Genomic DNA, 12,687 nt, shown 5'->3' with positions numbered 1-12,687 from the left:
GCGCTGACATGTGGATTCAAGGACTCACCCTCTGAAGGTCATGTGGTGCTGCGTTTGCAGAAGTAAATGAAGGAGCAACATTCTTTGGCTGATTAGATCAGCTCTGGGACCTCAGACACATGTCTATAGGCTGATAAAGTCAGAGGGGAAACAACAAAATGGAGACTTTCTACTAGTTATTTCTTTGGGCCACACCTCTTTTTTATTACTTATAAAATTAACTTCTGCATGCAAAATACCCTGAAAGCTTTGGTATGCAGGGCTTTTGCGCTATTATCGAAACCATGGGGTTATCTGGACTCTTTCAATGAATGTTCATAGTGAGTGTTAATAGATCAAAAGACAGTAGGAAGAGCCTGTCAGACATTAAAAAACAAAACAAAGTCAGAGAACGAACAGTATTGGTTTAGACATGTTTATTTTTACAATGTTTGTTCTTCCCATGATATCTCTTACAGCAAGCAGTGATGAAAGAAGGTTGGGAGGAGAGATTTGATCTGTCCCTTCACCAAATTTATGATCTGAAAAGATTACTTTGAAGATGAAGAAAGCCAAGGGGTAAATTGCTCTGGAAGTTACCTTCAATTCCTGTCCTCTGGCAATGGTACCAAAATGGTTGCCCAACTCACGTTTAAGATGATGTTGGCATGTAACCACTCTGTGTTTACTAAAACCTAGCCTGAGCACCAACTGCCCTGACTTCACAGATCTAAAAGAGCCATGGAGAGAATAATCTTCAACTTTCTCTCATGCTTATTGGGACGCCATTGGAATGTAAACTCTGTAAGGGTGGGGACCATCTCTGGGCCAATCACAGTGCCTGGCATGCAGTAATAGATCAATATTTGTTGATTACATGAATAAACAAAAACATAATCTGTGAGCTCATTTTGAGTAAGTAAGTCTCCAGTTATAAGTTCCCCAAGTTGTGGCGCTTCACTCTCAACTTTACTAGAACTGCCAACATCTTTGCACATGTAACAACTTTTAGCCAATCACTGGACTCTTCAGGATAATTCATAAGCAATGACTTGGTGTGACATTCTTATTTTAAAAGTCTCAACTTTGGCCCTGATAGGTGCACTGTAGACTGTCATTAATGCCTGGTCACATAAGTACATCTTGACTACTCTTTCCCAGATAGCATCTGGCTTGCCAAGATTTCCCCTTGATTAAATAAGAAATTATAACCATGCACTTAAAACTAGGTTTTTCATTCCTTTGTAGAAATAACTCAAATAGCATCTAACATAGTACCTTGCACACAGTTTAATGCTAAATATGTATTTGTGAATTAATAAATAAATTTAAAAGTTATTTAGGATGGCTATTAATTTACAGTATTGTCAGCTGACAATTGACAATAATTTGCAATCATATTCTGTAAGAATGATCATATGGGTTTCTAGCTGAAGATTTAATGCTAAAAAAAATAAACCAAAACCTTCTGACAAATTCTAGAGAAGATAGTACAGATTGTCAAAATCAATTTTTACCCATTAAGGGTGGGAAAGCAGGGACTGTCTTCTCTTCTTAATACTTTATATTTGTATCAATTTTCTATAATGAGCATGTATTACTTTTCTAATGGAAAAAATTTTTAGAATTCACTTTATACGTTTTTAAATCTTAGCAAGTATGAAATTTGTCCTTTATAAAGGAAAATTCAAACAGCAAAATTGGAGACCTCAATTCAATTCACATAGTGGAACTCTCCTATCTACCCTACACTGACTTGTTTATAGTTTGCTGTATAGAACATACCGCTTCTTATTTCCCAGTCTCTCTTCATTCCTCTGCCTCCTATGTAGCCTCAGAAGACTTTCCTCTTTCCCTCACCTCAGTCCAGCTAAAGCAGACATCCATTCCAAAATCCATGGGTGATCTTCACTATTGTGCTTTACTGCTTTCTTCTCCCTTAATTAGACCATGAGCTCCTTGAGGACAAGGACAACTTTACCAACATTTGTATCTCTAGGGCCTACTATAGTGCCTGGCACATGGCTGCACTGCATTGATGGTTGTTATTAAGTTGAATGCATTAAAATCACCTTGAAGAACTTATTTTCTTTAACACAAAGCACTTGAGGGGAAAAACAATTACACCCGAAATTTGAACATGATTTTTTTTAAAAAGAATCGCATGCTATCTAAATGTAAGAAATTCCCATTGCACCAATTTTCTCCACTAACTAGTCTGCCTTTGCCAAACGGGGCAGGGGTGGTTGGTATGGCAATGCTCAACTTCTGAATGGCCATCTAGAAGAGTCCGTAGCTCCAACACCTGCCACTTCAGCCCCAACCAGCAACGCTTCATTCCTCAACTTTGGCACAAGTTTCTTTTCCAGATAAACATACGTTAAACAAATAAACCAATCAGCCAAACAAGGAAACCAAAATCAAAACTTGTAGCCATACAAATAAGCCCTGTATTCTTGAATAAATTCACACAGAGCTCTGCAAAGCCTGGCAATGAAAGGAGATTACCTGCAGCAGGGGTTGGGAGGGTGGGGTGCCCTATAAGCTGATCCTCTAGAATCACCTTCCCCTCAAGTAGCTCCCGTTAATTATCGTACACTACCACCGCAGTCAAAGGGAGACATTACTCTTTCAGTTAATATTATAACCCAAGTGTGAAGCAGATTATCGAGGCACAAGTAATTCTCAGCAGCTCATTTGTGATCAGGCTGGAAATAGGCTTGGAGAATGCATACACAGCCCATTCCCTCTGTCCTCATTGCCACAGTGGCCTCAGTGATTCTGGAGCAGCTTAATAAGGGTCTGGGGTTGGGAAAGGTGGCCCATTTTGACCACAGGTCTTTTTCTGGCCCAGGCTTCACCAGGTGATTTGGTAATCAACTTCTATACCCAGAATCCAGGGACCTCAGGGTTGGATGGAATCCACATATTTATTTATTTTCTCTTTTTTAACTTTACATTTCAAAACTCTTTCAGACTTACGTAACAGTTGCAAATATAAAACAAAATCCCCATATACCCTTCATCTAGATTCCCCAAATGTCAAACCTTACATAATCATATTACAATGATTAGTATCTGAAAATTAACAGGATATACTACTTTTATCTAATCTACAGACCTTATTCAAAGTTCACCAATTGCCCAATTAATGTCCTTTTTCTGGGCCAGGATCACTCATTGCATTTAACTGTCATGTCTCTTATAATTTGGAAAGTTCAATCTTTCTTTGTCTTTCATAAGCTTGAAGAGTATTGGCCAATTATTTCATAGAATGTCCCTCATTTTGGGTTTGTCTGAAATTTCCTCAGTTTATGCATTTTTGGCAAATGGTGCAATGTTGCTGTGTCTCATTAATAGTGACATTAACATCGATCACTTAGTTAAAGAGATTTCTCCACTTTAAAGTTACTATTTTTTCTTTTGTAATTAATAAGTATGTTGTGGGGAAATACTTTAAGACTACGTCAATTACTTGTTTCTCATTACACTTTTTCAGCTAACATTCACCTAGTAATTTTAGCACCCATTGATGATCTTTACTACTGTGATGTTAGCCAAATGGTGATATTCTATGCTCATTATTACTGCTAAAATTATTAATTGGAATGCTTTGTAAGAAAGAGCTTTCTCTTCTCTCCATCAATATGGACTTCCATATTTTTTTTTTATTCTATGGATTATTATGTATTACTATCAATGTTTTTTTTTTTCTCAAAATTTCCATAATTATGGCCACTGGGAGGACTTTCAAGTTGGATCCTGTGTTCTTTGACATGTCCCCATAGCTTTTTTTTAGGTTATTGGAAGGAATCTTAATGATGACCTAATTCATCTTTAAATCATCTCAAAGTACTCCTGGGAAGTAGTCATCCAGCCCATGTTCGACCAAATCTGACATTAGAGAACTTGTACATCCAGCACAGAATTTCCCTTCTCCAGTCAGTTCTGATGGTCTAGTGTGCTTATCAGTCTTACCTTTGTTTCCTCGGCCTTCCTAACTATGCCTAATAACTGAAGTTAGAGATGCAGCTAATCCTGACCAAAATTTTAACCTTGAATTCATGAAGTTTTAATAATTTATCTAGCGCTATAATCAGATTACCCAAACATAACCTTGGGATTCCATATTGCCAAAATGGCAGCTCATGCCTTTCCCTTTCTCTTAGCACCATCCCCATACTCAGATGCTTAGGACTGAGCCTCCATCTTGGTTACCACTCTTAATTTCTATTCAGTCCTTTTTGAAGAGTAAAGTCTGTGTCTGCACCTGATGATGAAGCATCAGGTGTTCCAGTCTTTTTTTGATGATCCTATTTCCTTCTGAGGCTGGGGTCTTACTCCAAACTCTACTATGCGGTTTCAAGTTCTTGTTCAAGGACCAGTTGTCCTTGAATTTCTGGACTCCATTCCCAAATTACTGGGCAAATCTTCCTAAGCCTCAGATTCTACATCTATGAGGATGAAGTGCTTACTTTACAGGACTGTCAGGAGGATTAAATGTAATTATGTATGTGAAGTGCTTAGCATTTTGTCTGACCCAATCTAAGTGGCAAACAACATCAGCTGCCATTATTATTATCAATATTACTATTGTAACTGTTATTAGTCTGGTGAGTATTAAAAATGTATCAGGTGTTCCACTTTCTCCCAAATGAGTAAAGAGTAGATGTCTAGAAGGGTGGCATTGCCCATTACTATTATATTGGATGTACAACAGGTGGCAGCAGAGGCTATATACATTGGCTCTGGTAGTCAAGTAAGCAATATTATGGAATGGAACTCAGGGGAAATTGTATCCTGTATGAAAATATATCTTCTTCTTGTCTATATGCTTCCAACCTAGTCATCCATGTAGAAAAGTTCTGGATTAGAAACAAAAGAGTTAACTTTCTACTCTGAGATCTGCCATTTTTTAGCCTCTCTGGGCTTCCATCTCTTTATCCATCAAACGAGGATTTAATATTAGACGGTTTTCAGAATTCCTTCCATATCTAAGACATTAGGCTTCTATTAAACAGGACTCTACAATTTACTCTCAGCATTCTCTGTGCAGATACTAATTTATCATTTCATTCTGGACTTCTCTCATCACAAGACTTACATTCTTGTGTCAAGAGGGCTATCATCGCTAAATGAGACTAAACACAGTGAAGAGAAAGTTATTTCCACTTCCTGCTATATTTGCAACTTCCGCACAATGGATGGCCAAATATTCACCACATTTTCATTTGCTATTTAACTGACAAATCCACTCCATTGCTCAATATTCTTCTGTTAGCACTGGCATGACTTCCAAAAAGTCAAACTTTCTTATGTCCACTCATATTATACCTAAACGTTAGAACTTTGATATCTGTTGTTATCTGTAATAGTCCTTTGCAATGGCAAACTACTCCTGGATTCCCATTTCCCTTCCTGCTCACCTCAAGTTCATTTGAAATAGTCTTACATACCTGTTGTTCTCATCAGATCATCCCTTTCACTGGGCTTCCCTCTGTAGTATTAATATTTACTGTGTAACAACAACAATATTAACAACTAAGCTTTATCAAATACATACCAGGCATTATTCTAAATGCTTCACTATAGCATCTCATTAAATTCTCACAATAATCCTATGAAGAGATGAGATACAAAAGCACCTTGTGGTTATTCTTTGCTGATATCACTCATCTTCTCTTCCAAGCCATTCTTCACATGTCCATTCCAAAGTTATTTACCTGATTGTATCCCAAGACTGTAAGACATTTTCCCATGCACTTTGCCAGACTTAAACAAAACAACTTCCACGGTCCCACCCTTTAGCGTATTTCTCCTCTATTTCCCATTTCACTTAAAATGGGATAATTTCTCTTTGTTTTAATAAAACCTCATGTATTATTAGTTTAATAATATTAATTTCATAGTCAATTATCCCTGTAGAAAAGTCCTATATTGGAAACCAAAGTGTTAACCTTCTACTCCGAGATCTGAGATACTGTCTATTATTATATTCTGTCTTACATTATACATTTAAAAATTTTTTTCAGATTCCATGTATGCTCATTATAGAAACCTTAGACAAAACAGAAAGCAAAGCAAAGAGTGCAATATAAATTCCACTATTTAAGGTAATCACAATGAATATTTTAGCATAACTTTCTCATTTCCCCATATATTTATATAATTGAGATGATATAGTATAAAAATGCTTTTGGTCATAATAATTAAGTAGAAATAAGAATTTTTTTCATTGTCTTATTTGCCAATATATAATATAGCTCTAAGACCTCCTTTGTTTATGAGCTTTTTGAAAAATAACATTTGTATTACTGTAGTGTTCTACAGCATTTATTCTCTACTTCCAATGAATATAGAAAAATCTATTTATCAAGAATTAAATTATTATTATTTTGAAGCTCTAAATAGCTAAGCAAGGCATTGAGTATTATTTTTAGAACTTTATAATATTTATCATCTAAAGAAAGATAAACACTTGCCTTCATCTCCATCATCCCCAAATGGGTAAAAGAGAGCAACAGCTAAATTGATGAACACAGCCAAGTTGAAGGAAATGCTCCCCCAGAGAGATATGTGCCTCGAGAACCAGAACAGCGCAGGGTTATCTAGTGAGAAAGAAATACAATGGGATAGAACAGAAAAATAAATTGTGGTTTCAACACAAGAGCCCTACTGAAATAACATTTTACTAAATGCATTTTTGTGAACCAGCGTAAAAGCACATTTAAAGAAATATTTAATATGACTTTATTTTAGAAAGTTTATAATCAATACCATAAGGGAGTTTTCTATTTGACTCCTTCTTTATCCTTTAGCCAATTTACCCCTAAACCACTGTAGAAGAGTGAGTAATTCTGCAATTGCTAAAGGTGGTCAGAAAAGATGATCCTGTAATAATTCTCTTTAATATATTCCTAGGGCAGATTAGGGGAAAGATAGCTTAGCAGCTGCCTGGGGCCCCTTTTGATGGAATGGTATACATCACTGTATAATTTATACTTGATAATTTGTAAACTGATAACTTGATTTGTAAACTTGATAACTTGATAAACTGTATCAATTTATAATTGATAAATTGGTCCCTCTCCTATGCCTTACAGTCAAATAAAAAAACCCAAACTCCTAGCACAAATACCTCTCTGATGAAAATTCCTATGACACAGTCACAGTTATCTGAAACTCTGAAACTTAACAGCATGGCATAGTACTGCTTACTAGCAACTAGTGATTTATATTATCGAAGTTTTAAACCTTAATCCTTTCTAAGAACTTGTTGAATCTGCAACAGCAGAAGAAAATAAAAGATACAATAAGAACTACCAATAAGTGGGGAAGGCTTTGCTGAATATTTTCAGAAAAGGGATTCTGTGTCTGTCATCAGAAATGAATGACACAATGCATCTACTGAATATAGTTTACATCAATCAAAAATAATTTCTTTCCACCTCTCGTAAATAACGAAACAGATATGTTAAAGCATATAAGTTTGAAAGGGAGTCAAATTTATTAGCCTGCCCTGGGCACCCACATGACTTCTTCAGGTCTTGTCCGTTCTCTAACTCTTAATGTAATAAAATCGAGTTTAAATTATTGGGGTTAATTGAGGAGGAAAGCCACAGTGATTTTCACATAGAAAGTACACACTTTTCAAAATATCTTCTGTGCATTCCAATCTGGGGTCTGCTGCTTACTTATAAATTGCACTTCCCTTCAGTACATCTTGTTTTCCTTCTCTTAGAATGCAGCATTCCAACACAAGAATAGGCTCTCATAAGCGATGGCATTTAGTTGACTAACGCACCATAAACTGTAAACATCTGCATCTCCATCATTCCTGATTTAGAACTCCTCATTTTTTTTTAAAGATTTTATTTTTCCTTTTTCTCCCCAAAGCCTCCCAGTACACAGCTGGATATTCTTAGACGTGGGTCCTTCTAGTTGTGGCATGTTGAATGCCGCCTCAGCATGGCTGGATGAGCGGTGCCATGTCTACACCCAGAATTTGAACTGGCGAAACCCTATGCCACCAAAGCAGAGTGCATGAACTTAACCACTCAGCTACGGGGCTGGCCCCCTGACATCCTCATTTTTAAAATTAGAAGATGTTGACGCATAGATTTGTGATTACAAATTCTCACTTACAAATCCACCAAATGAATTGGATTCTGTTTATAACCTCATAATAAGTTGCTTCCAAATTTTAAAAGTAAAATGTACACTGAAAACTATTTTAAGATTTGTTTTTTTGATAAATGACAAAATATTTATCCAAAATAACAGACCCCACAAGCACTAGTTCATTATCTAATTTGCTTTTTTTGTAAAGGAGAAAATGTATGATTTTCAAATGTCCCAAATAAAATCGTTGAGTTTTCAGATGTATTTTGGAAACCCAAAATTTTCTCTGAATTCCATAAGGTTCTACATGGTAAAATGCTAAAGGAGAGTAATTTCTTTATTTTTCTCCAACATTCTGCTAAGAAAGCCTGAAAATGCTTGCCATAATCTTATATCTGAAGATGGTGTTTCTCAAGCTCCATTCAAATTCATGAACCACACTCATTAAAGTTCCTCGAAAATTAGAATGATAAAAACTGTTGAATAGAGGTATTGAGAATGTATGCCTGCTTATCCGGAAAATTTTCCCAAAAGACAGAAAAGATCTAACCAAGAATTTCCCCATATGAATTTTTGTTAAAAACTCATGATATTCCTTATCTGGGAAAATAAAGTGAAGTTTATTTTAAACTTTAAAAAATTTCGATTTTAAAATTCAATATTTCCAAATGGACTTGAGTCCTGAAACATAAGTAATGGAAATTACATTACACTAATTTTTAACTGTAACTTTCACTGTAACATTGCTCTGTTTGAATACAAGCGTCACAAAATTTTAGTCTGAGTTGGTGAGGTAAAGATATGTTGAAAGAAAGAACAACTTTCAGAAAAACATTAAACAATCCACTCAATCATCAGATTATAAGACAACAGAGGATGAACACGCCGGTGCCAACGTCTCCCCATCCCATTCAAGGACTGTTAAGGCCAGTCAGGGTCTATTCACGGACTTCAAACCTGCAGCTGTTCAACAGTTGAAACAGACAGCTTCAACCTTGTATTTCATAATATTTATAACATTATAGGATCAGCACTAAAACATGATCTAATTACTCAGAGTTTTCTGTTTTCATTCAGCTGCAGGTGTCTTGGCTCCAGTTGTAGACTGAGCTCACATTCTTAAGCCTATAAGTGATTTCAGAAACATCAGATGGCAAGAAATTAAAAACCAATTTAAATGAATGCTGCCATGCATCCCAAAGTACCAATTTATCTATCATTATGCTCAAAACTAAGCATTTTAGTTGATTGTACTTACTCCTGATTTTCTTCTGCCACTTCATTTCATTGTAAAGATCCTCTGTTTGCTGGAAAAAGTCATTCACTTTACTTCCTTGTTCATCCCGTTCAGTTGTATTGAACACACGGAACTTGGATTCTCGTGTAAGATATTCACATATGTTGGGGACGGGAAAAACTATTTGTTCCATGGTCCTATCATGCCGAACAATCTGAAAACATTAATTTGCACTTGTTTTAGCCTTTGGACGCCTCACTCTAAGACTATTTTTTGTCTGTAGCACAAATTTATTAATGATATTTGATGAATTCAGTTATGAAAAAATATGCCAACTTGAAGTATCTAAAATAGTCCTTTACCATACTATTTCACATTTTTCTCTTCAAATAAATTGACTAATGTATCTTCAATACTATACTTTGTTAAAAATAACAAACACCAAACTCTTTATTCTTTCTGCGTTAGCATTAAACTTTTGCCACTCCTGTTTATTTTCATAAAGTACATCAGAGAACTAAGAATGTCTTAATTAGCAAGTGATGGGCTAAGTAACCTTAAACACAGCACTTGGTATATTTCTATCTTGATCTTAGCCTCTTCTTCCTAAAAAGGGCTGCTGAGAAACAAATGATACACTCAACGTGATGAGCCCTAAGTTCCACACAGAAAGGTGCCCTGTATCATTAACGTGTTTTCTCCTTCACCTGTTTTTGTAGGTCTAATATCCATTTAAGCATATACTCAGATGTAAATATTCATTATTTTGAACTTCTCTTATTTGGTATTTATGACAGTTTAACTTTAGACAAAAAAACAGGCTGAATATTTTCATACAGCTTCACTATGTAACAAGGATGTGTAGACTCAACCTCAAGGTTCACGTTTATATACTCTGCCCAACCCTCAAGAACGAATCAGGATTGATGAAGCCAGAAGAGTCATTCTATTTCCCTTTGCCATTGACTAGTATAGTGGTAAGCATGTGACCTAGTTCTGGAAAATGAGGCATAAGGAGAAATTTCCTTGAGGGGAGGGGCCTTCCAGGAAAGATTCTGCTTCCTAAAAAGGCAGAGAGCTGCATAAGACAAACAAAATAATAACAACAAACCAAATACACAACACAAAAGTTCCTCTTTGCCTGTATTTTCTTTCTTCTTACTTTGAACAAAAGGTTGTGTAAGGCATGGTGCTTGAAACTTTGGTAGCCATTTTGCAACCATGAGGTGGGATATCACCAGCATAATAAAGAACTTATTAAGGAAAGGTCTGAATGTGTGAAGACATCATTGAGTCATTGAATCAATGATAGAACTACTCGTACCTCCACACTTCCCATTATATGAAATAATCAAATATTTTTATTGCTTAAATAATTCCCAGTCTGCCATTTTGATACTTGTAACTGAAGCTATCTTAAATGATATGTTATATATGTAAATTACATGCTAGAACACTATCATAAAACAAGATGAAATTCAGTAATGGTACATAAAAATTTCTGAACACAGCTTAAAAAACCCAATTGTATGAAAGAAGAATTGAACCTATTTGGTATATGGTAGGAAACTATGTGGATAAAAATAAGGTTTACTTGATCCTACAGCACCAAGCATTTAAAAAAAATCTCAAGGTGCATTTCAGAAATAGTATCTTGATTATTATAAGCCAAAGTACTCAGTCTCTTTATGAAATGTCATGTATGATTCTGCTTGTCCTATTTTACAAGGGGCATTGACAAACTGGATGGATTACTGAAGGAAATGGGAACGTGTTAACTCTAAAAAGCCAAAGATGGATAATTTTTTCAAGGTATTTATTCACCAAATGCTTATTCAGTCCTTAGGCAAGAAACCCTGGGGAATTCAAAGTGAAAAAACAACACGAACCCCAATCTACGAAAGCTTGCAGTTTATTAATCATGATGGTTTTCCAAATGTTACAGCCAAGCTATCATGTTGACAGGGGAACATGTTGACAGGGGAGCAATGCTCTGAAAAGTGGGTAAACATTACAGTGGGCTAGTGTGCCCTCTTTATTAAAAAAAAACTTTCTAATTATTAGAGATGCTCCAAATTAGATCATGTCCTCCGGAAGTAGTGAGACCTCTATCACAGGAAGAATTTAAAACAGAAGCAGGATCATTAGAGAGCAAATCCTTAGACAAGTGGATAGACCCCAGGTCACCCACTAGGTCCTTCCTATTTCCTAGGGTCTTTGAGTTTACAAATTATGAACACACTATTATTTTCACCATTAGGTATTTTTGTGGTTATGTTCCAGTCACAGGGTTCAGGTTTGGAAATACAAAGATGACTGAGACCAGTTCTTGCCTCAGGTAGGGGAAAAGTGACATATAAGAAGCTAACAATAATCCAATGTGATATATTTAACAGAATGATCAAACTGCTGTGGGAACATAGTGGGATGAAATTAATTAATGCCTGAAGGAAGGAGGGGAGGCCTCTCTGAGTGGGTCTCATGAGTTGGTCTTTGAGCATGAGGATTGGTCAAAGTGAAGAATTTAGATCATCAGTCCAGACCACTCCTTTAAATCCTGGAATTTTATATCTTGCATTGTGGATGCCTCAAAGTCACCTCAAATCCAATTTATCTAAGAATCAACAAATGATCCTCCCCTGCCTTTTAACTCCAAAGCTAGGATACCCTTGTGTAACTCCAATTTCCATCCATTTATTCAAAAGAAGCCTAGGGAGCACCTTTCTCCACACCATTTCCCTCAGCCTACGTACATCAAGCATTGAGCCCTATATATACACACACACACACATATATATAGATATATGTATATATGATATATGCATGTATATTTTCCTCCAATCTAGATTGTCATCTTCAATACCACAATCTCTAATCTTTTATATTCTTTTATATCATATCTTCCTATCTGATCAACCTGCAATCCTTACTCAATCCCTTTTCCAAACCTTTCTCCAGATAGCAACTACAGTAAATTTTTGAAAAAAGCCATCCCCCTACTCTGTTCCTTCATCCCTTCCTTTCATTTACTTCTACCTGAAATCCTATGCCCAACCTTTTTTTTCCTTCTTTTAAAGATTGGCAGGTGAGCTAACATCTGTTGCCAATCTTCTTTTCTTCCTCTTTTTTTCCCCAAAGCCCCCTGGTACGTAGTTGTATATTCTAGTTGTAGGTCCTTCTGGTTATGGCATGTGGGATGCTGCCTCAGCATGGCCTGATGAGGGGTGCCATGTCTGCGCCCAGGATTCAAACCGGCAAAACGCTGGGCTGCCGAAGTGGAGTGCACGAACTTAACCACTCGGCCATGGGGCCGGCCCCCATACCCAATCTTCAGTAGAGAGAAACTTCTA

General features: G+C 36.2%; 1 protein-coding gene across 2 annotated transcripts in view; it reads right to left on the bottom strand.

The window, feature by feature from the left end:
* The window catches only part of ITPR2 (inositol 1,4,5-trisphosphate receptor type 2), a 467,499-nt gene that overhangs the window by 89,631 nt on the left and 365,181 nt on the right, over positions 1 to 12,687 (bottom strand). For both annotated transcript variants that reach the window (XM_046685544.1, XM_046685537.1), the window contains exons 47-48: positions 9,359 to 9,551; positions 6,462 to 6,587 (exon numbers count right to left, since the gene is read on the bottom strand). In XM_046685544.1, coding sequence (XP_046541500.1) covers positions 6,462 to 6,587; positions 9,359 to 9,551 — 319 coding nt within the window. The remainder of the gene's footprint in view (positions 1 to 6,461; positions 6,588 to 9,358; positions 9,552 to 12,687) is intronic.

Source organism: Equus quagga, chromosome 1 (assembly GCF_021613505.1).
Source record: "Equus quagga isolate Etosha38 chromosome 1, UCLA_HA_Equagga_1.0, whole genome shotgun sequence".
Taxonomy (NCBI): Eukaryota; Metazoa; Chordata; class Mammalia; order Perissodactyla; family Equidae; genus Equus; species Equus quagga.
The sequence above is the reverse complement of the archived record's forward strand: the minus strand, read 5'-3'. Positions and strand labels throughout refer to the sequence as shown.